At 37.4% G+C, this 25,332-nt stretch overlaps 1 protein-coding gene across 4 annotated transcripts; it reads left to right on the plus strand.

The window, feature by feature from the left end:
• Window positions 1-25,332, plus strand: LOC125245236 (tripartite motif-containing protein 16-like). Of its 4 annotated transcripts, XM_048155773.1 has the most exons (8): window positions 9-735; window positions 1,442-1,537; window positions 1,624-1,857; window positions 16,105-16,200; window positions 16,286-16,519; window positions 17,883-18,042; window positions 18,196-18,243; window positions 23,851-25,330. In XM_048155773.1, exons 1-8 carry the CDS (start codon window positions 166-168, stop codon window positions 24,375-24,377), a joined length of 1,965 nt encoding a protein of 654 aa, XP_048011730.1. In that variant the 5' UTR covers window positions 9-165; the 3' UTR covers window positions 24,378-25,330. The 4 variants fall into 4 exon arrangements, with proteins under 4 accessions (XP_048011731.1, XP_048011730.1, XP_048011733.1 ...); XM_048155774.1 differs by lacking the exons at window positions 16,105-16,200; window positions 16,286-16,519; window positions 17,883-18,042; window positions 18,196-18,243; window positions 23,851-25,330 and adding exons at window positions 2,244-2,403; window positions 4,999-5,046; window positions 6,426-7,091 and having other exon boundaries at window positions 1-735; XM_048155776.1 differs by lacking the exons at window positions 1,442-1,537; window positions 1,624-1,857 and having other exon boundaries at window positions 23,851-25,331.

Genomic DNA, 25,332 nt, shown 5'->3' on the forward strand with positions numbered 1-25,332 from the left:
TTTTGTGAATGCTGGATCACAAAAGACAATAAACACCATTGACTGCTTTATAGACAGTCACTCAAACACAGAACCAGGAAACATGAATCACATGACTTCAGAGAAACTGAAACTGAAGTGTAGTTGAGCTGTTGTGTGTTTGTGTCTCTGTGTTCATGCTGTAAAATGGCAGAAGCCAGAATATCTCAGGAGGAGTTCATGTGTTCAGTGTGTCTGGATCTCCTGAAGGATCCAGTGGCCATTCCCTGTGGACACAGTTACTGTAAGATCTGTATTACAGGCTGCTGGGATCAGGAGGATGAGATGAGAGTCTACAGCTGTCCTCAGTGCAGACAGACCTTCAGTCCAAGACCTGCTTTAGCTAAAAACACCATTCTGGCTGAAATAGTGGAGAAACTGAAGAGGACTAAACTTCCTACTGACTGTTACGCTGGAGCTGGAGATGTGCAGTGTGACGTCTGTACTGGAAGAAAACACAAAGCCGTCAAGTCCTGTCTGGTGTGTCTGAACTCTTACTGTCAGAATCACCTTGAACAACATGAGAGTTTCTTTAAAGGAAAGAGACACAATCTGACTGAAGCCACTGGACGACTGCAGGAGATGATCTGCCCGAAACACGACAAGATCCTTGAGCTTTTCTGCCGCACTGATCAGGAGTGTATATGTGTGCTGTGTATGGATGAACATAAAAACCACGACACTGTATCAGCTGCAGCACAGAGGACAGAGAAACAGGTATGAACTTCATTATGCTCATTTACAGACTCAAAAAAGTAGGCAAAAAGTATCCGGATGACCTACTTCCAATGAGATTCTGAAGTTGATTCATACGATGGACATTTTTTGTGAATGACAGTGAAACAACGCAACTCATGTCAAATGTAGTACATCTGGTTTACATTCATACTACACACACTCATACTATATGGAACATACTTTTTTAGCATTTGTGAAGTAATTACTTATTAAAATATATATTTATTTAAAATATATACCTACTCAATAGTATGTGATTTCGAACGCAGTCTAAAAATTCTGAAGTGATAAGAAATATCAAATATGGTGGCATGATAAGTCATGTGACATGCATGAGCCAGTGAGGTTTGATGTTATTGCCGTTTCTCAATATTTGATTTGGGCTCTAGACATTACTCAGAAATCTTTTGTGTTCTGCAAGAGAAAATCATACAAGTTTGTAAAGACATGAGGATGATGTACAATGAAAGAATTTACATTTCTGGCTGAACTATACCTATAAAACTAGACAGTGATGAAATAATGCTGTAATATTAATATAATAATAATGTAATATAATAAAAACCTATAACCTTATCATTTAAGATCTTTAATCCTCAATCTCAGCACTTTACTGATACTGGATTCATATCTGTTTACTTGATGATTTATGTGATGTTTCTCCTGTCATTGGTTTGTCCTTTAGCACCAGCTGAAGGAGACGCAGAGGTTGTTCCAGCAGAGGATCCAGCAGAGAGAGAAAGATCTTCAGCAGCTGAGAGAGGCTGTGGAGTCTCATAAGGTGAGTCTGGAGAAGAAGAGAAGATTGAGAAGTCTCAGTCAGGACTCACTGAAGCCACTGTGTGATTGTGATGTGTGTCCTAACAGCGCTCTGCACAGACAGCAGTGGAGGACAGTGAGAGGATCTTCACTGAGCTCATCCGCTCCATTGAGAGAAGCCGCTCTGAGGCCACACAGCGGATCAGAGATCAGGAAAAGACTGCAGTGAGTCGAGCTGAAGGACGACTGGAGCGACTGGAGCAGGAGATCAATGATCTGAGGAGGAGAGACGCTGAGCTGGAGCAGCTTTCACACACACAGGATCACATCCATTTCCTGCAGGTAACAGAGATCTAGAAGAACAGGATCATAGTGGACTTGAGCAAGAGACTCACAGAGAAACATTTCATGAGAGCAGAATGAGCCGTTGACTGAAGTGTTGATCTGTGTGTTCGGTTATTATATAATCATCAGTCAGACTCTCATCTGATCTTCTTCTTTTGAAAGAGACACACTTACAAATTCATTTCAGTTTCCAAACAGCAACACCTCAAAATTTCTCCAATATTTAATTTTTTTTTTTTTTTTAATATAACAATGTGAAATCCATGAACTTGATGGAACCAGTTTCATTACTAAAGATCAACAAGAGCCAATCAAATCTGACAGTAGTGCAGGTTATTGGCTGAAGTGTGGAGGTGATGAGCTTTGATTTCTGTTTTCTGTAGAGTTTCCAGTCTCTCTCAGCTCCTCCTGAATCTGCAGACGTAAATGATGATCCTTTCAGTTCTCTCTCCTCTTTTGATGTTGTGAGAGAATCTGTCCGTCAGCTGAGAGACAAACTGGAGGATTTCTGCAAAGAGGAGCAGAAGAAGATCTCTGACAGAGGTAAAGTCCTGGAGCGTGTTGTTCAAAAAGTTTAATCTGGATCAGAATGATATGAATTTGGAAATCCAATGTTTTGCAATCCAGGATCAGGTAAAACTTTTGTGCCAGTTTGGATTGGATCACCCTGATTCAGATGCACTTTTTCAGATGACCAAATCTGGATTACTAGTGCTCTACAGCGCCTCTGAAAGGACATGGCGATGGGAAAAATATGAGATGGGGGGGAAAAAATATTTCAGTGCTTTTGCATTTTCTCAAACAAGTTTTGTATAGTGTTCACTTCTGACTTTTGACTGGTTCATTTCTTATGATTGTGCCAATGTAGTTTGCAAACAGTGATAAACTCTTTAAACTAAATATAATATTTTAGTTTGATATTTACAGCTGTTTGGGGATTATTTTATGGCATCAAAATCCCTTTTCTACTTTACTGTAGCCTTCTGAAAGGCTTAATATGTAGCCTAACAATGTCTTCTTCTAATTTATTAATTTAACAATTAAACTAGTCAAGAGCAAAAAAAAACAAAAAAAAAAACAAATTTTTAGATTTGATCCAATCTGAAATCCAATCAGGTTACTTTTGAACAACTGACCACTGGAGATTGATCTGTATGGAGCCCCTAAAGGAAAGGAAAGGAAATTTTGGGAGGATTTTTTTTTTTTTTTTTTTTTTTTTCCAAATTTTTTGCGTTCCCTCACAAAGTTGTTTTGCATTCCCTCACAAAGTTATAATCGTTCCCTTGCTGTGAGCTCGGACAAACACTTCCTCTTTAATGTCCCGCTGGCTGGCAGTAGTGTTTCAGTTAGTAACATACGTTAATAATGCACACAAATAATGCGCGGCTCATGGAGTTTGAACTTGTTGGACTCAAAAATGAAGAAATGCAGTCAGTGCTTATGTCAAGCAGTTCAGCTGCCAATATATTCACAGATTCGAGCTTCCCGGATTAATAACTCGTGAGCTAAACGTTGTTAAAACAAAAATGCAGCTACTTCCAATCATAGTAACCTAGACAACAAGCTACAACAACCCAATTTTCCTCAAATGTGTTTTATAATAAATTGGTCTCTATGACCAGGCGGCGGAGATACACGCCTGAAGGGACCGTCTGAAAAGTGCAAAACCCAACACTTAATTTGATTTAAAAAAATTTAAAAAAAAAAGCATAACGTTTATGACTATTAATTATTAAATAAAATAATATAATAATAACTTCACTGTTATTAGTAAAAATATTAAATAAATTGTGATGCCATCAAATCCAGTAAGCAATTATCATGCAGAAGCTGTTGTAAGTATGTAAGCTGTGTACCAACATGAGAAGGATTCTTGCTCGGCTCTTGTGAGTGCAGCCCAAGGACGAAACTGCTGCGGAAAACGGACTGATTGTTTTATGAATGGACTTGTGACTTAAAGGTGATAGAGAGGATTTTTTCGTCGACTGAGAATCCAAAGACTGTTACTGAGTTTTTGAAATGAGCGCATGCGTAAGAACAGCCTCCCAAAACGCCTCCCAAAACTCGTGCACGAGTATTGGAACACGAGTGTTTACCACCGGCATTCGCTGTGTTGTGTTAGTGGATTCATTATGTCGGACTCACCACAGGTAACTCATAATCTGCAGTTGTTACTCCTGTCTCCTGACAAAAACATTGCATGCGGCGCCTGTGGAGTGTGGAAAGTTACTGGAGCGCGCAGCCGTGCTCGTCTCTCACAAGGAACGTCACGGCAGTGATTGACAAGCCAGAGGGCCAATCGTTTACGCGATGATCATGTAAACGATTGGCTGATGTTTTTAAGGCCCTACCTCGTGCACAGATGATGTATATTAATATTATTACTTTCAGTGCACCTAATAAATAGTCTTTTATCAGTTAGTAAAGACAGTTTCAAATAATATTGCAAAAATGTATAAAACAAAACATCCTCTTTAGCACCTTTAAGCGCTGCCTCCTTATTGTGAAGGGGTGCACGAGTTGCCTGTGCTCTGCTTTACCCCCCTATGGATGGGTCTCCTTGGCCTTGGGAGAGGGAAGTGTTTTTAACTTATTCATTAATTTATGTAGTCATGAATTGTTTGTTGTAGGACTGGCAACAGGAAAGGGAGGGAAGTTGGGGGTTAAATGAACGGAGAAACACGCCTTCTGTGTCTTCACGGTGTGCTGTGTAAGCGTGCTGTTTGAGTGCCAAATATTTAATGAATTGAGTGTGAAATTCACTGTGTGTAAATTGAGGTGGCGATCGCCATGCGCATTATTAACGTATGTTACTAACTGAAACACTACTGCCAGCCAGCGGGACATTAAAGAGGAAGTGTTTGTCCGAGCTCACAGCAAGGGAACGATTATAACTTTGCGAGGGAACGCAAAAGATTTGAAAAAAAATAAAAAATAAATAAATCCTCCCATCCCAAATTTTTTTCCACCACCACGTAAAATTTCCTTCCTTCCCATTTTTTTTTCTACCACCATGTCCCTTTAGGGGCTCCATAGATCTGCTCTCAGAAGATCTATAGAAATGTTTTAGTAACGAATGCAGGGATCATTTTCTCTTGACATGATAATCACACTCTTCATGTCTGTTGATTTCCACAGTCACTTTCACCAACATTGTTCCCAGAACCAGGAACGACTTCCTACAATGTAAGTCACTAAGAAAACAAGCAGAAAAACTCACTGAGTGTGTTCATGTTCTTCCTGTAGAAGGAGAAAGAAAACATGACAGTGTTATAATTGATCATGTAAATGATGATTTTCACAGGATATCTGGGGCCGTATTCACAAAACATTTAATCTTAACACTAAGAGTTCTCCTAAACAGCAGTAAAAGTTCTTAGCTAAGAGTTTTCTCTTAAAACCTATTCACAAAGCTGCTGAGACAAACTTTTACTAAGGAATAGACTGAAGTCTTAAGCTAAGAGTAAGGGCGGGGTTGACCTCGTTGCTATGGACTATACACACAGTGATTGGCTGATGGGGAGGAGTCAGCGATTTAATCATAGAAATATTGTAGAATGATGTGTCATGTTTCCATATTAAAATAATGGTTATAAAATACAAATGTTGCCCTATTCAAATAAATATTTTTAATAAAAATGTAGCCATATTCAAATAAAGGTTTTAAAATGTAGACTAAGTGTCACTAATTAAACTAATATATACAATTAATTGTCCGCCTCTTGGATGTCTGCATCTCAAGAGAATGCAAAATGCAAGCGACAAATTATGTTTTATAAACAGAATAGGGGAGGAACACATTCAAACGGTCTTTCTAATCAGCTCAAAAGGATGAATGGCGAGAGCCGACTCACCTATAGTTACTTTGGCAGTTTTCTGCATCCCTCCACCACCCTGTCCCTCGCTCTTGGCTGGGGATACGGGGAGAACTCTGGGTTTGGGCTAAATTCCAAGCTTGGAGCCCTCGATCCCAATGGACAGCACACACCACATACACTTATTATATCTTTTTTTACTCTATTCAATCATTTGTAAATGTGAACTCATGAAAACCACTCCCACAGGTAATTGAACAATATTAATTTATTTATTAAAGATTTATTTTTGGCATCTCATTGTGGATTCAAATCTATAAATCAAAATGTATTGCATTTATGAAGAAAAGGTTCAGCACCCAAGGCTCTATCGCTGTTGCCTCAATGGTGTACAGTGTCTTTGGGTGGATTAGGACTGTTTGTGATTTGGTCTTAGTGACTTAGGAGTCCTCTTGACTACTCCTAATGTTTCACAGATTTAGGAGCTAGTTTTAGCGCTAAAATGCTTTGTGAAATACTCTTAGAGCAAAAATTTAGGAGTCCTAAAATTAGGACTGACACGCCCATTATTTTTAAGAGTTTCTCCTAAATCTGCAATTTAGGAGCTACTTTTAGTCTTAAGAAGTTTTGTGAATACGGCCCCTGATAAACTGTACTGAGACACTGATGATTTATTGAACGTGAAGAGTTCAGCTTCATTAAAAGATCAGATTCATAATTCCTGATTCTGATGTGTTTTATCTCCATCAGATTCCCATCAGCTCAATCTGGATCTGAACACAGTGAATAAATACCTCTGTCTGTCTGAGAGGAACAGAGTGATTACTAACACTTACCCAAAGCTTCAGTCGTATCCTGATCATCCAGAGAGATTTTATGTGTATCAGGTGTTGTGTAGAGAGAGTGTGTGTGGACGCTGTTACTGGGAGATTGAGTGGAGTGGGAATAATAATGTGCGTATATCAGTGTCATATAAGAGCATCAGCAGGAAGGGATCGGGTAATGAGTGTTGGTTTGGACATAACGATCAGTCCTGGAGTTTGATCTGCTCTTCTTCCAGTTACTCATTCTGGCAAAATGACATAGAGACTAAACTCCCAGTAAAGTCCATCAGCAGGAGAATAGGAGTGTATGTGGATCACAGGAGAATAGGAGTGTATGTGGATCACAGTGCAGGAACTCTGTCCTTCTACAGCGTCTCTGGAGACACAATGAGCCTCATCCACACAGTCCAGACCACATTCACTCAACCGCTCTATCCTGGGTTTAATGTTTATATTGGATCATCAATGAAACTGTGTTGATGAATCAGAATAGACTGTAGAGAGATTCTACCCATAATGCTTTGAGCTCATGATGAATCAGTAACAGTGAGATGTTATAGAGTCTCTTATTTTCTCTTCATTACATTAATACTACAGCTGAACTTCTGTCAGTGAAATAACATGTCAGAATAAATGTGTGTAATGAATCCTCATATAGACAGTGAGATCAGTGTGTGTGTGTGTGTGTGTGTGTGTGTGTGTGTGTGTGTGTCATCTCTTCTTTTCTCAAGCTCTATTTGTGTTGATGGAAATCACAGTCATTCAGTTGTTATTGTAGTGTCACATAAATCATTTTAATATTACTGTTAAAATTACCTTTAAACTGAAATGATAAATGATTTGCATGTATCATTCAATAAAAATTCAATAAAAAGGTTTTTGTTGTAAAATTAATAAATGTCAATTTATTAATAAATGTGAAATATATAAACCCAAATCATCTGATCATAGAAAGTATGAGCAAAATTATTCTAATCTAATCCAGTTTACTTTAAATAAACCTCCTTCTGAACAGGACTGAATTTACAGACCTGTGTCCAGATGGTCAAAAAGTTTAATCTGGATCCAAATGATCAAGATTTGGAAATCCCATGTTTTGCTATCCAGGATCAGATAATCCATCTTACATTTGTGCTGATTTTTCACAAAATATGCTTGGATCACTGTGATCCAGATAGACATTTATTCAGGGCCCAGTTGTTCAAAAGTAATCTGATCGGATAAAATCTTGAAAAAGGGGTTGTTAAAAAAAAATTAAATAAATAAATCTGAAATCGGATTAGATCATGAAATCCAATCTTGGTTTTGATCTGGATCAAATCTTCAGTTTGTGTTGTTCAAAACTTCTTAGTAAAATTGGAATCCCTAAATAATCAGGATTATCCTGATCCCAGCAGAAGGGTGGATTTTATGAACAAGGTAATAAAACTTTAAAATTGGTCAAAACATTTGGTAACACTTTATTTTAGTGGCATTGTTACGTTATATGTAGTAACTGTAGTAATAACTATAAATTATACATAATAACCCTGAATCACATGTAGTCGATTCAACCCGTTCTCATCAATCTGCGTATAAAAAACACAACTTTACACTTTCCAATTGCATGTAATGCATACACCAAAGTCCAACTTTGTGTGCATGTGATACGCCAATCCTTCTCATTAACTTCAGTGGAGAGCAGATGTGTCCAAATACCACGCATCATCTTCAACGGTAATGATGTCACCAGCGAGGCTCAGTTTGCCCAGTTCACCTGATTTGCGTACACAAGATTTAGGCTACATCCACATGAAGCCAGAGTTTTCCCTATCCAATCTTTTTTTTTCTCGTCTCAAGAAATATCTGCGTACGAAACCACTGAAACCGACTCAAAACGATGCCAGTGTACGTGTCAGACCAGTATGTGGCGCTGTAATTCTGCCACAGAGATACGCTAAAAATGGAGAATAAGATTTGGAGCATGTGCATAAACCTTTATTTTAGTAAAACTAATAGGCTCAGTACTGCAGCACGAACACAAGCATGTAGTCCACTATTGTTGTTGTTGCTGTTTTATGCTGTTAGCAGCGTCTGACTAGGGTCGACACATGAAAACACAAAGGGCGTCGTTTTCAGATTTATCCACTCTGGGACCAAGTTTCAAAAAATAGTGGTTTCACCTTCTGAAAAAGCCGGATCCGTCTGAACGAAACGTAATTAATTAACTCCAGTTAGTTAATGCCTATTTTCACCCATGTACGTTTCATCTCATGCTATGTCCATAAAGAAACAAGTCACAAACTCAGAAGCCTGAAGTCACAGGACGATCTAAAGTGGCCTGGTGGAAGAAGGGGGCAGCGTGTGTCCACAAGCAAACAGAGGAAAAACAGGTTCATCTGCTGGTTAGTATCCATCTTATAAAATGAATGTCAAATACTTTTAGTGGAGAGTGATGATGTGTGATCTGGAGGAGGTGCTGGTTTGATAGTGCTGTTTGTACTCAATATTCTCTATACTTGCACATTCATAATTTAAATTAGCCTACATTGTAATGCCAAATAGATTTAGGTTTGATAGTTAGGTTGTTGCAAGTTTGCCAAAGGTTTCAGTGTTTATTTTTGTAAATCAGGCAAACATTTTGAAAGAATTGTTCTGATGTGGTTCATGTTATTTTAACTTCCAAACCATGTGCTAGTTCCTCCATCACAACCTCACCATGTACTAGCCACCAACATCCTGCTAAGAAGAAAAACTACTTTAAAAAACTTCTCATAATAAGGTGTGCTTGATATGAAAACAAGGAGTTAAGTAAAAAGGAAACATCAATTTACCTGCACTTTTGCTATCTTTAGTATCCAGCTAACGATGTTCCTTCCAAAATGCTTTTTCCACAGTCCCGTAACATGCCTCAAATATTAAAGTTACCACAAGCTCTGTCCACATGACAGAAGCAGGAAAACTTTATACAACAGCACTTAGTGTTTCTCAGCAAAATCACGCCGTGGTTGTTCAGTTTCACAGTTAAGTGGGCAACACTACTGATAACCAGCACCTACACAGAATCTCAGGGGTCATGGGTTTGAGTGCCCATTTCCAACTATCCTTTCACCCTCTGCCTTCTCTGCTATTAAAAGTGATGGAAACGCCACAAAAGAAGTCAGTGGTAGTGGAATTGCACTGTTGGATTTCTGGTATGTTTGTATTTGTCTCTTTCTCTCTTTGAAGATTGTAATATGCAGAGGCTTGAGGACCTTCTACAGGATTCAGAGGGAATTGATGGTCAAGATTTTGCTCAGCAGCCACCATTGGTGTCAAAGACAGAAAGAGGTCCAACAGGCGAGGCCACAAAACCTTGCCAACTTCTGAGAACATCATCCAGATGACATGTAATCTCTGTCATGTGAGAGAAGCCATTATTTATGTGTCCTTTTTACAAAAACTTAGTGTACAGATACAATAATATGGTTAGTGTTAACTGTAAGGTTATTCACAACACCAAAGCTGGCTATACCTTGAGTACTACAAGGCTTTAAAAGGTTACTTAGACAGCAGATTCCACGAAAACAATGTTTATTGTCCAAAAACAGCAAGTGTAAAGCTGTTTTTACCTTTAATTCACAGCTCAAGAAAATCAAACATGGACTTTATTGAGGTTAGACTAATCAACTGATCATCATTACAGCAACAATTAGATCCTGACCAGTTACAATAAAAACACTCACTGAACCTAAACTGTCTGACTTTTAGACATTTTGAATGATGAATAGCAAATAGTCTCAAAGGGTCTCAAAAACTATGCCTGAAAGAGTGTGAATGAATGAGGTGATGTAATCATCTGTAACACTTCCCAGTGTGCAGTGAAGAATTCATAAAGAGGGGTCGCACATTTAAAGTGTGTTTATTCTGCAAAACAGGAATTAATAGTTTTACTTGCGGCTCTCGTGGTTATCAAACACCATCTTACATCACATCTTTATCCCAGCCTCAACTTCACCACAACCTGCTGGAAAACTATGAGACTGTAACATTTCAACGCTATATTTAACTACAAATTATATGCTCTTTTAAGGCTTATATTTTTTGAGTGCAAAACTCAATCATTGTGCTACACATCTTCCAGCTTTATCACAGCCTCAACACATCACATAAACATTATCCAAAAAAAAAAAATTATTGTTTCTTTTCCTTGACTAAATTTAAATATAATATAATGAAACCAAGATTTATAAACAAATGCTTTTCATTTACAATATACATGTACTTAATTTAGTACAATAGAGCTTTATTGTTGTCCACATGGCACAACATTTTTTGTTTCTTTGCACCATCAATGTGACAACAGTATTTATTAGCAGATATGACACAATCATTCCTATGTTCTCCTGCGGTTCCCAAGATGGGCGCCAGGCCTTTTGGCTGAAAGCAATGGCAAAATAAAACATACAGAAATTGTGTATTTAATTTCTGAAATATGTTAAGTATAAGGATAGCCTCTGACATGGTTTATAAATATAACATCGTTCTCCTTGCACAGTTCCAGTTCTTTTCAAAAACACTATCTCCTTACTAGAGTTGGGAACTGAGAACCAGTTTTTATCCAGAACCAGTAAAGTCATCACAATTTCATATACATGAATATGTACAGCACATCATGAAGAGGAGAATCAGACAACGGTGAACACAGACTGTTGAGCAGCTGAAGTGTTTACAGATCTGTAATTTGAATATTGAGGGGGTTACCTCACCCCCATCCTCCCCACAAACTACGCCCCTGGAATACATACACTGCTGTGTATTATCACAACAATGTCAAATGATTTAAAATTGTATCAACTCTCTCTAGTTGATCTGTGTGTCTGAATCAAGGCTCCACATGGAGAAGAACTACAAATACAGGATGATCTTTGAGTGAGTTCACTCTATATCACAATAACAGAATACCAGACAATGAATTATAATTTTAACATGAAGATAACTAACAAAGATAATATCAGATATGTTTTTATGGTTAGAAGTTGACTGTCAGTTACTAATATACCTGTCATGTATACCCATTAAGCGTTATTTAACTGTTTAACTGTTATTTGCAATAACAGTTTAATTACAAGATGACACACAGCATATGACAACTCTTGATGAAAATAACATCACAACATTTATTTCCATCAAGACATGCGTCATTCTTTTGACCAAGATCTTATATTGACAACACAAGAGTCCAACACTCTGTAAAGTCTCCTCCAGAACATCCCAAAGACTTTCCATGAACTTTAAGGTCTGCCAATTCATGTGTTAAATGATTCTTCATGCTCCTTCACAACCTGATGAATCTTCACATGGTCGTCCTGGAATATGGCCATGATGTGTCTTCCTTCATGGTTATTTAAGAAATGAAAAGCTACACACTCTATCAGTTAGAGTCAGAAGAAAATATAACATAATAATAATCACTGCAATAATGATCAAATCATACTTTTTCAGCAGTTTCTAGTAGCTTTAGTAGTTCAGATCACATGATCATTCCACCAACATTCCATTAGAATGTTCAACAGTGCTGATTAATTATTCATGACTCTCTGTGGTGATGTCACAGCCAGCACACTATAAATGAAGCTGCAGGAGTTAGTGATGGGAAGTTCGGATCATTTTACAGACTTTTTGACTTTTGAGTCTCGTTCATCAAAATGAACATTTCTTTTTTTCGAGTCATTTCGTTCATTTTGTTAATTTTAGCAAAATGTAATTAAAATGTTACGTGTTACTTCCCCAACACATCTACTACTTATGCAAACGTTGATCACACTACAAACAATACAAAACTACAATGTTATAAGATACAGAAAAGATTAATTCATTCTTTACCTGGGTCTTCAGTTTATGATAGGCTGATTAAGCTTGTCTGACAAGTCTTCGGGTTTAAGTCGTTCCTTAATCACGTGACAGGCAGCCCCATATGCTAAACCAATGCATTCTGAGCCGGAAAGAGAATTGATTAGTTCATTTCATGAGTCTTTCGGGTTTTTGAGTCGTTCCTTAATTACGTGACAGACCCATACGCTATTTCTGACATTTTTCTGTCACTATGTTTTTGTTACTGTTTCTTGAGGATCTGTGGTGTGTTATTATTTTATAAATAAATGAAACTTATAAATAAAATATTGATTAATTTGTGTTTTTGACTGTCTATCTGTAATTAAACACTAGGCTATATAATAATATAATAATCCAAGCCTACAATACAAAGTATTTATAGCCTAGTTTGTTCATTTTTACTCCAATTTTGAGTTTGCTGTCGAACAACCCGAAAGTCTCATGAGATGAACTAATCAACTGCATTGGTTTAGCGTATGGGTCTGTCACGTGATTAAGGAACGACTCAAAAACCCGAAAGACTCACGAAAAGAACTAATCAATTCTCTTTCTGGCTCAGGCTGCATTGACTGAAACAGGTGAACTACTACTAGCAGTACAGAACCTATAGAATATTGCGCATGTGCGACTGAACGAATCACCCCCCGAGACGACTCGTTCTTCCCGAGTCACATTAAAGATTCGTTCAAAATGAACGAATCGTTCAAGAACGACACATCGCTAGCAGGAGTCTTGAGCCCACATTTGTCTGCAGTAGTGATTACAGAGCAAACTTCTACTCAGTGATTGATGATAGATTACAATGGCTTGTAATACTAGAGTTCAATCAGACCATCACAGAGAACTGGCCTTTGCAGCCCGTTTAGCTGCAACACTTGCTGTACCGCAGCTGGAGGACGACACTTTTCAATCGGTCATCTGCAACTTCATGTGGAATCTGACTGAGCAGTATGTCTATTTTTATAAGCAAAATTCACTTATATTCTAGTGATAACTTATTTTTAAATAGTTGTGTAATTGTGTTATTACACTTTTTGTTTACACTTTATTTTGATGGTCTCTTTTAGACATCCTGTTGACTATAAGTAATGTTGCTCCTACATGTCAAATAACAGTCATTAGAGTATTAGTTAACTATTAGTGGTAGGGTTAGTAGATTAAGTTGACATGTACTTGCAAAATAAAGTGTTTTTAAGCAGATTTTAAGCAAACTGTCTGAAAAGTTTATTCGATAATCAATTAATGAATCACTTTAAAAAAAAAAATCAACATTATAATAAGTTATACAGACATTTAAATTACACATAAGGTAGTTTATATATCAACATTTTAATAACAATTATGTTTCTACTCCAATTTGTTGGTTAACCCTTGTGCTGTGTTGAAATCCCTAAAACACTCGTGGTGTTTCTGGTCAAAAATCAGAGACGACAAATAAGAAACACCATGTCAGGCGTCAATTTAAATGTATTTCAGAAGTGTTTTTTTAAATTAAGAATTAAACAATAAAAATATAAAAAGTATAAAGTAATCAATATTATAAAATAAGTACTTATATGTAAGTATAATAAAAATATAGCCTTAGTATTCTTTAAAAATAAGTTGAAATAATGCAAATTGATGACTTTAACAAACACATCGATTACCAGCCTTAACACTTAACACTTTAACACTTTTCATTAAAGTTTAAATAAATATAAAGTTAAAAATAAATTCTTTTTAAGAAAACTAAATACTATGAAAATAGTTTCAGTTATAATGTTTTTCCACTTCTTTTTTTTTGCCTTGTAAATATTTTGTGCACAATTTTGTGAATGCTGGATCACAAAAGACAATAAACACCATTGACTGTTATTACCATCACACCTCGTCACACTGCTTTATAGACACGCCTGTTTTGCACACGTCACTCAAACACAGAACCAGGAAACAGGGATCACATGAGCTCAGAGAAACTGAAACTGAAGTGTAGTTGAGCTGTTACGTGTTTGTTTCTCTGTGTTCATGCAGTAAAATGGTAGAAGCCAGATTTTCTCAGGAGGAGTTCATGTGTCCAGTGTGTCTGGATCTCCTGAAGGATCCAGTGACCATTCCCTGTGGACACAGTTACTGTAAGATCTGTATTACAGGCTGCTGGGATCAGGAGGATGAGACGAGAGTCTACAGCTGCCCTCAGTGCAGACAGACCTTCAGTCCAAGACCTGCTTTAGCTAAAAACACCATTCTGGCTGAAATGGTGGAGAAACTGAAGAAGACTAAAATTCCTGCTGACTGTTACGCTGGAGCTGGAGATGTGCAGTGTGACGTCTGTACTGGAAGAAAACACAAAGCCGTCAAGTCCTGTCTGGTGTGTCTGAACTCTTACTGTCAGAATCACCTTGAACAACATGAGAGTTTGTTTAAAGGAAAGAGACACAATCTGACTGAAGCCACTGGACGACTGCAGGAGATGATCTGCCCGAAACATGACAAGATCCTTGAGCTTTTCTGCCGCACTGATCAGAAGTGTATATGTGTGCTGTGTATGGATGAACATAGAAACCACGACACTGTATCAGCTGCAGCACAGAGGACAGAGAAACAGTTATGAACTTCATTATGCTCATTTACAGGCTCATGATTTTGTTTATGGGGTCTACTAGAATACATTTAGATCATTTAATCTCTGTTTTCACCCTCTGTCTGAACACTGTTTGTGTTTCAATTTATTTAAAACCCCTTCAGAAAATCGCAGTCCGCTCTGATTGGTCAGTCAGTCTCAGTATGTTGTGATTGGAGGAATGCACTGGAAGAATTGTCACTGGGACAGTGCAGTGACTGCTGTTTATATACTCTCGTAATGATGATTGACAGGACTGAATGATTAGACTCTCCCAAACCTACGTTTGAAACTTAATTTATAACATCTGACCTGCTTTGAACTGCACCGTTCAGAAAGCAGTCGTTATAAAAGTGGGCGTTATCTAAGTCTGCATCCAAAATTCGCATACTTCCCTCCTATATAGTAGGAGAAAAAACAGTATGTGATGAAAAAATAAGTCAAACTTCACAATATTCACAAAAAAAGTATCTGGATGACCTTCTTCCAGTGAGATTCTGAAGCTGATTCATACAATGGACACTTTTTGTGAATGATATGAAGCGACGCAACTGATTCTGGTAGGTCACATGATAATGACAACATGTCAAATGTAATACATCTGGTTTACATTCATACTACACACACTCATACTATATAGAACATACTTTTTTAGCGTTTGTTTGTGAAGTAATTACTTATTTAAAATATATACCTACTCAAGAGAGTGATTTTGGATGCAGCTTAAAAAATCTGAATTGATAAGAAATATCAAATAAGGTGGCATGTTAAGTCATGTGACATGCATGAGCCAGGTTTGACGTTTTTGACATTTCTCCATATTTGATTTGGGCTCTAGAAACAGAGACATTATTCAGAATATCTTCTTTTGTGTTCTTCAAGAGAAAATCATACAAGTTTGGAAAGACATGAGGATGAGTAAACAATGAAAGAATTTACGTTTCTGGTTGAACTATCCCTATAAAACTAGACATTGATGGAATAATGCTGTAATATTATAATTATAATAATAATACTGTAATATAATAAAACCTATAATCTTATTTTGCAAGATCTTTAACCACTCAATCTCAGCACTTCACTGATACTGGATTCATATCTGTTTACTTGATGATTTATGTGACGTTTCTCCTGTCATTGGTTTGTCCTTTAGCACCAGCTGAAGGAGACGCAGAGGTGGTTCCAGCAGAGGATCCAGCAGAGAGAGAAAGATCTTCAGCAGCTGAGAGAGGCTGTGGAGTCTCATAAGGTGAGTCTGGAGAAGAAGAGAAGTTTGAGAAGTCTCAGTCAGACTCACTGAAGCCACTGTGTGATTGTGATGTGTGTCCTAACAGCGCTCTGCACAGACAGCAGTGGAGGACAGTGAGAGGATCTTCACTGAGCTCATCCGCTCCATTGAGAGAAGCCGCTCTGAGGCCACACAGCGGATCAGAGATCAGGAAAAGACTGCAGTGAGTCGAGCTGAAGGACGACTGGAGCGACTGGAGCAGGAGATCAATGATCTGAGGAGGAGAGACGCTGAGCTGGAGCAGCTTTCACACACACAGGATCACATCCATTTCCTGCAGGTAACAGAGATCTAGAAGAACAGGATCATAGTGGACTTGAGCAAGAGACTCACAGAGAAACATTTCATGAGAGCAGAATGAGCCGTTGACTGAAGTGTTGATCTGTGTGTTCGGTTATTATATAATCATCAGTCAGACTCTCATCTGATCTTCTTCTTTTGAGAGAGATGCTCTTACAAATGCATTTCAGCTCTGGAAATCTCTTGGGAAACATTTTTCTGAAATGTTTTTATAACAATGTGAAATCCATGAACTTGATGGAATCAGTTTTATTAATCAACAAGAGCTGCTCAAATCTGACAGTAGGTTATTGGCAGACGTGTGGAGGTGATGAGCTTTGATTTCTGTTTTCTGTAGAGTTTCCAGTCTCTCTCAGCTCCTCCTGAATCTACAGACGTAAATACATCCATTTCCTGCAGGTAACAGAGATCTAGAAGAACAGGATCATAGTGGACTTGAGCAAGAGACTCACAGAGAAACATTTCATGAGAGCAGAATGAGCCGTTGACTGAAGTGTTGATCTGTGTGTTCGGTTATTATATAATCATCAGTCAGACTCTCATCTGATCTTCTTCTTTTGAAAGAGACGCACTTACAAATGCAGTTCAGCTCTGGAAATCTCTTAGGAAACATTTTTATATTAATATTAATATATTGAGCTTCCTGACTGCAACAGCTCAACTTCACTTTTAAACTTTTATTAATTTTTATTTATTTATTTTTACAACAAGGTGAAATTCATTAACCTGATGGTACTAGTTTCACCCAGCTAGATTTCCCATCATCTCTTTACTTTTTTTTTTTTTTTTTTTTTTTTTTTTACTACAAATTCTGAGTAATGTTTACCAAAATCAGATAATCTTCAAACCTGCTGAAATCTTTTATAATAATTTTTAGTAACACATTAATGAATTTGTCAGTGAATTCCTCAAACAGGAAGTGAGGCTGTATATTAGCAATGATTCAGCGTATTTAAACCACAAAACCTAACCTTGGGATCGTGTCCTGAGAGTCCTTGTGAATTTCAGTGCCACTAACTGCTAAAAAGTTATAAATAATGATCAATCTACTCAACCCTGTCATGTGACTCCATTGATGCTCTTGATCTGTTACATTTATGTTATTGGCAGATGTTTGATCATCAAGTGTTTTCCTAGAAAGTTCACATATAGTGTAAGTGTCAAACACTAGAACTTACAGCTCTAACATGATATAATGAACATGAGAAGAATGAAGCTGATGCTGTGAAAGTGCTGGATTGAGGAGAGTTACTAAAGATCAACAAGAGCTGCTCAAATCTGACAGTAGTGCAGGTTATTGTCTGAAGTGTGGAGGTGATGAGCTTGATTTCTGTTTTCTGTAGAGTTTCCAGTCTCTCTCAGCTCCTCCTGAATCTACAGACGTAAATGACGATCTCTTCATTTCTCTTCCCTCTTTTGATGTTGTGAGAGAATCTGTCCTTCAGCTGAGAGACAAACTGGAGGATTTCTGCAAAGAGGAGCTGAAGAAGATCTCTGACAGAGGTAAAGTCCTGGAGATTCATCTGCTCTCAGAAATGATCCTCCATCATCTCATATCATGTAGAAGATCATATTAGAAATGTCTTAGGAACGGATGCAGGGATCATTTTCTCTTGTCATGATAATCACACTCTTCATGTCTGTTGATTTCCACAGTCACTTTCACCAACATTGTTCCCAGAACCAGGAACGACTTCCTACAATGTAAGTCACTCATGTCGTTCCACACCTGCAAGACCTTTGTTCATCCTCAGAACACAAATTAAGATATTTTTGATGTCTCAGTATCAGTTTCCTGGTAAGGTTGTGGATTTACTCCTTATGGTCCAGGTGTTACTTAGCGATCTGGTCTTAAAAGTTTGTGGAACAAAGGAGGGTCTTCTTTATCGATCAGCTCTGTTAATACAAAGTCTGGTTAAACTGCAGTTCATTGACTGGCCGCTAGGGACAGGCCCAAAAGAGAGCAGAATCTCATTGAGTCCCATGTTAAAATACCTAATTTTACAGCAGAAAAAAACATGTTTACAGCCTGGTGCAAATTGTGGTTTTGGTCTATACTGCTAATTTTGCCCTTCATGACAACACTGAGGGGGGTGAATTTTTTTTTATAACTCATCCATTTAAATTATATTAAGCCTTAAAGTTCTGCATAATTAAGGGCGTGGTCACTTGAGTGACAGGTAGATTGGCGCTGCTGTCTGTGAGCCGTCACGTTACCTCAGCAGCTTTTCAGCCACTGAATTTGGCATCTCAGCTGTATTTGTGCTTTTTTCTTGATTATTTTATACAATTATAAAATATTGTTTGCTGCATTAATAGTCGAGACTGATGTGCGTCTGTGTACATGTGCTCGCATGCGGAAGACGTTGTTGGATCATCTTGAGATTTACTACAATGACAATAGCAGCTATAAAACTCCGACAGCACTGCTTGGATATTATAACTAAAACTGCTGCACTATTTTAAAAAATATACTTTGCACACGTGCTCATTTTGAGAGAAACATTTGAGAAATATACAGATATAGGTACGTATACAGTTTTACATCATAAACGCTGCTCAGATTGCATCAATTTCTTGAAGAACGATGATGGAGAGCAAATCATTCCGAAGATATGTGATGCAAACAATGGATAATATATCAATGTATTTAACACTTTCGTGGACAAAAAGTACAGACATTTTGTGCCACGGACTGGATTCATCTCGCGATCTCTGTTTCATTATAAAGGTATGAATTCCCGTTTGATTTTTCGTGTTGTTATTTGCACACCCCACACAAATTAATTACTGGTGTTGGAGCATCTATATCTTAAAAAAACACCGTAGATTGACAGGAAACCTTTATAAATTTCTAATGATATAACTTGTTATTTTTATTAATATTTTAGATAGCTCATTCGCCTGCTAACATGGTTACGTCCAGAGCCATTAGGCTTGTTTGAGATGCGCCTAGCCTCGCCTGAAGTTCAGCCGAGAGTAGGAGTGAAAAAAGTGCAGGCAAGACGGACAGTTCTCTGTTCTAATAGTGCAGGGGTCTCCAATCCTGCTCCTGGAGGGCCACTGTCCTGCAGAGTTTAGCTCCAACCCTAATTAAACACACCTGAACCAGCTAATCAAGGTCTTACTATAGGCAAGAAAATTCCAAGCAGGTGTGTTGAGGAAAGTTGGAGCTAAACTCTGCAGTACAGTGGCCCTCCAGGAGCAGGATTGGAGACCCCTGTAATAGTGGATCAGAACCTATGAGATCAAAGGCGGATATCGTGGGATTCACACTCGTGCGCTGTGTTGCTGATTTAAATGCTAATTTAAGTTCTGTTGCTTTTATATGAAAAATAAACATAATGAACAAGACACTCAAAGTACTTGTTATTTATTTCCATTCAAAAGATGTGTTGTGTGTGTATCACTCATTTTAACTTTAATTATAGACATGTTTTTATATATATTTGTATAAATGACAACAATCACATAACCCATAGATCGCAGTGTCACTGAGTTTGGGAATATTTGCACATTATTTGTACACATAAAAACATGGTATTAGAGTTTTAAAATCAAACATTTTAAATAAGATCAATACATCACAGTTGTTTAAACTAATGAAGCATTAAGCTGTGTCGTCATTAAGTCGTTTCCCATCGTGCTTTTGGTCAGCGCAGTCGGTGGAGAGCAACTGGGCTCGACTTCAGAATCCGATGAGGCCGCCTCGCCCTCGCGAAGACTTTTTTGACACACGTCGGCATGACATCAGAGCAAGGCGGCCCACCCTGGGACACATTTCTAACCAGCATGCATCTTGCAGTGATCACCGGTGATCGGTTCTGCGCAGAATTTGCCAGAATTCGCCCCCTTTGTACCCTTGAAGCGGTCTTCCGCGAAGCCCGCATAGATGCAGGCTCCGCACACTTTAACTACCCAGGAATCCTTGCGAAATGCCAATCAGACAACGGATGGGAGGAGATTTCACTCAAGAGCAATTGATGACATGGCTGAGAAGAAAATATTCATATAAGTATCATTACGGTTTTTATGACCTAGGTGTACATTATCGTGGACATGGGCGGCGCGCCTGAATCAAGTTCTCTGTCACGCTTGAACAAACAATAACACACAATAATGCCAAAATATACGTTTTGTCGAGGGTCCTCATAAAAGCAGCCTTGAATGAGTTAAATAAGTACTAAAATGAAAGTAAAGAGCTGTGAGAAAGTGGGACGAGTGTGAGATCCACATCAGCTCTTAAAATGACAGCAACCACTAATGCCATCTGTCACTGAAGATAATGAAAGAACAAAAGTAACAGCTCACTGACTAAAGAAGCTTTAATAATGATTAATCTATATTTAACCACAAGGAGCTTTTATCGTTTACATGACTTATATTGTTTTTTTTTTACTTTAAAAGTTGTCACCTTGCTCTTTTACAGCATTTTGCATCTGCTGACCCACATGGAAAGAACCTATATGTGGATATATGCGCATATATGAAACCTATATGCAGTGTATATGCACGTATATGCTGCATATATGCACATATATGATAATATATATGCTGCATATATGCGCATATATGCTGCATATATGCGTATATATACTGCATATATGCTGCATATATGCGTATATATGCCACATATAGGCAAAATTGAGGTGCATATATGTGCATATACAGGAAATATAGGTCTCCTGTATTGCTTCTTCATATCCATATATATGCCCTATACATACAAGATATGTCTTCTATATAGCTAATGGCAGGATCTGGTCATTTTGTAGCTCATATCTCATTTTTGACTGTCATACATGATGCCTAGCTCATATTTTCTATTATCAAGGCAAAAACTAAGAATTAACGAAAAAAATTATGCAAGAACTTATGTATGTGCGAATGTAGCAGTTATGTATTTAGACAATTATTTTGTGATTCCACTTGCCATGACCATATTTGGGGTTTCCTGCCGCCATGCTGACTTGGGGTGTTGACGCACTTTGCTGCTTCCCAGTCTGCATGAGACATCACAGCGGTAGGTCGCACAAAGTTTTTGCGGTGATTCAATTAAGGCCATGTTTCATGTAACAGCTGAATTCACATGATATATTTGTATGATTGTAATCCAAAACCCCTCTGTGATGTACATTCAGATGTTTCGTTGATTATTTTTCTTTACTTAAGTTACTTTTAATATCTCTCTTTCTCAGCGTTGTGCGTTGCTGCCGCATGCTGTTTGTATGCTGCACAAGTCCTCATATATTGCCATTTGTGTTATACAGAATAAAGTGAGGACCTGATGGCAAGATTTTTCGCAGTCTGTCTTTGATTACGACACAACGCAGAAAACACACCGCTACACGAACACGTGAAATTGGTCCCACATGGAAAAAACCTATATAAACATATATGTTTCAATATAGGTTTTGATATAGGTTTTACATATATGTGACATATATAAAATTGGCCGTTTTCCTATATTATGTGTACATATATGTACATATATGTGTGTATATATATATATGTGTACATATATGTGTGCATATATGTGTACATGTGTGCATATATGTACATATATGTACATATAATATAGGAAAACGGCCAATTTTATATATGTCACATATATGTAAAACCTATATCAAAACCTATATTGAAACATATATGTTTATATAGGTTTTTTTCCATGTGGGGATATTGTAATGAATATGGACACCTGCTTACCTTTTTTTGTTTTTGACTTGGTTAAATATTCACATTCTTCATGGTATCGTACTTTATCCCACTGAATTTGGTGTTTTCACTTCAGTTTTGTAGATTTCCGTTCACAATGTTGATCTGGTTACCGTGAGAACAGTGTCACGTGCTGCTGCTTCAGCCATCATGTGGTAGAAAACGGCCAAATAATTAAATGTGTTCAACAAGCTGACGGAAGTCGATCCATTTCTTTGTTAGAAGACTGTAAATGTAACTGTAGATTTAATGTTGTCTTTGTAAATATTCACTTTCCCATATGATCACAGAGGAGAATTGGAGGGTCAACATTCAGCAGACAGACACCGATTGACACACTGTATTTTTGTATTTATTTCAACAAATGACCAATAGAAGCTTGTGAACAGTTTTGAAGTGGCTGTGAGAAAGTCATACTCATTCACAAGCCGAGTGAGATTCATACTCACAAATGTAATGTTAATTATTACACCAAGACAAAATACAAAACTTTCAAAAACACTCAGCTTTGTGATTATTGTATTGAGTGACAGAGAGTGGGTTTAATCAGTGACATTATTAGATTTGATATACGGCCTCTCGATGGCAGGAAAGTCTTTCAATTCAGTGTGCAATGGGCCATCTGCCACTATAGTGAGGTAACTTTGGGCAGCTCTTGCGCCCCAGGGGTACAACTTACACCCCACTGTGAGGTTTGATCTTACAGAGCCTGACAGCCTCTTCAAACGTGGAAATCCACGTTTCTACGAAATCCTTGTTAGGAGTTATGACTCGTCAAAGTTCATCTCAATGTTAAGTCTATGGGACGTTTTCACAATAATGTTTTCAAAAATATAATTAACATCAATGATTTAAAGTTTAGAGTCAATAAAGTCTCTTCTGCTATTTGATCCCAAAATACAGTAAAAAACAGGAATATTGTGAAATATGTCTGATTTAAAAAAAACTAAATATATTTTAAAATGTAAAACAAAAATGTGGAGGTGTTTTTATCTGGAATATTTGATGAACAGAAAGATTGAAATAGAAATATGAAATAAAAAGATTTGAAATGTTGAACTGTTGGACTAAACTGAAGATTCAATATATTCTTCAAAAACAGAATATCTTCTGAAACTAATGAATAAATATGATTATTTTTCACTGAAAGACTATTAAAAACATTCAAGATTTAGAGGGAAAATCACAGTAAGAAACTGAAAACTCATCTGGAAAAATCCCACTATGGATTTATCCTAAACAGGATTTTGTATCAAGTCTCTTTAACCTTTGAAACAGATAGAAATTTAAAGAGTTCAAGATCAAAAAAGTCTAAAAATCACCAACAATACAATTGTCAGTTTCACTCTCTTTTTAAAAGAGAATCACACTGACCTCAAACATTTGAATGGTGTAAATATAATAACAGGCCTTTAAATTATAATAAACACAGAATAATAATCTATATCAAAAACACTGATGTAAATGATGATTTTCACAGGATATCTGGTAAACTGTACTGAGACACTGATGACATATTGAACACGAAGAGTTCAGATACATTAAAAGATCAGATTAATAATTCCTGATTCTGGTGTGTTTTATCTCCATCAGATTCCCATCAGCTCAATCTGGATCTGAACACAGTGAATAAACACCTCCGTCTGTCTGAGAGGAACAGAGTGATTACTGGCACTGGCATTTTCACAGTCCAGCCGTATCCTGATCATCCAGACAGATTTGATGTGTATCCTCAGGTGTTGTGTAGAGAGAGTGTGTGTGGATGCTGTTACTGGGAGATTGAGTGGAGTGGGAATAATGTGCGTATATCAGTGTCATATAAGAGCATCAGCAGGAAGGGAGGGGTAGAGTGTGGGTTTGGACATAATGATCAGTCCTGGAGTTTGTTCTGCTCTTCCTCCAGTTACTCATTCAGACACAATAAGATAGAGACTGAACTCCCAGTAAAGTCCATCAGCAGTAGAATAGGAGTGTATGTGGATCACAGTGCAGGAACTCTGTCCTTCTACAGCATCTCTGGAGACACAATGAGCCTCATCCACACAGTCCAGACCACATTCACTCAACCGCTCTATCCTGGGTTTTGGGTTGGTATTAAATCAACAGTGAAACTGTGTTGATGAATCAGAATAGACTGTAGAGAGACTCTACCCATAATGCTTTGAGCTCATGATGAATCAGTAACAGTGAGATGTTATAGAGTCTCTTATTTTCTCTTCATTACATTAATACTACAGCTGAACTTCTGTCAGTGAAATAACATGAAGAATAAATGTGTGTAATGAATCCTCAGATAGACAGTGAGATCAGTGTGTGGGTGGGTGGGTGTGTGTGTGTGTTTCTCAAGTTTCTCTATTTGTGTTGATGGAAATCAGTAATTCAGTTCTTATTGTAGTGTCACATTAATCACTTTTATTATTACAATTAAAATGACCGTTTAATTGAAATGATCACACACAGGATTCATTAAAATGTTATTAAAATATAAAAAAATGTAATTTGTTGTAAAATTGATAAATGTCAATTTATTAATGAATGTACAATATATTAAAAGGTGTGTATTTTCAACCCATCTTCTTGTATTCTATAATAAATTGAAAATCATATTTTGTTCTATTCATGTTCCTGGTAATGTCTGTATTTGGGATCTGGGAAGCGACTGAGAGTCTGACTCGTGTCAGGAATACAGTAACTGTGTTTTGTACTTAATTAATTTGCTCAAACAACTAAATTCATCATAACTGTGTAAGATATGTAAAGAAAACTGTCTAAGTAGGATATTCTGCTGTTAAAACATTTATTTACTCTTCTAGCTTCCCATGACAGCCGAAGGTCACTGGGGTCACTCAGACCTGAATCCTACATGACCACATGATCACAGTTAAAGCATTTACTTTACACTTCATCTTCAGTGACTAGAGAATAATGAAGAATATCGTCTGAACCTCTTTGTAATGATGATTCAACAGAGTGAGGATCCATTTGCAGTTTATTGAAGTAGGAAACACAATAATGGAAAGGACGAGGCAGAAGCGGGAACAGGGACAGGCAAGGATCAGGGCAGGAATCAAACAC

Source organism: Megalobrama amblycephala, linkage group LG14 (assembly GCF_018812025.1).
Source record: "Megalobrama amblycephala isolate DHTTF-2021 linkage group LG14, ASM1881202v1, whole genome shotgun sequence".
Lineage (NCBI taxonomy): Eukaryota > Metazoa > Chordata > Actinopteri > Cypriniformes > Xenocyprididae > Megalobrama > Megalobrama amblycephala.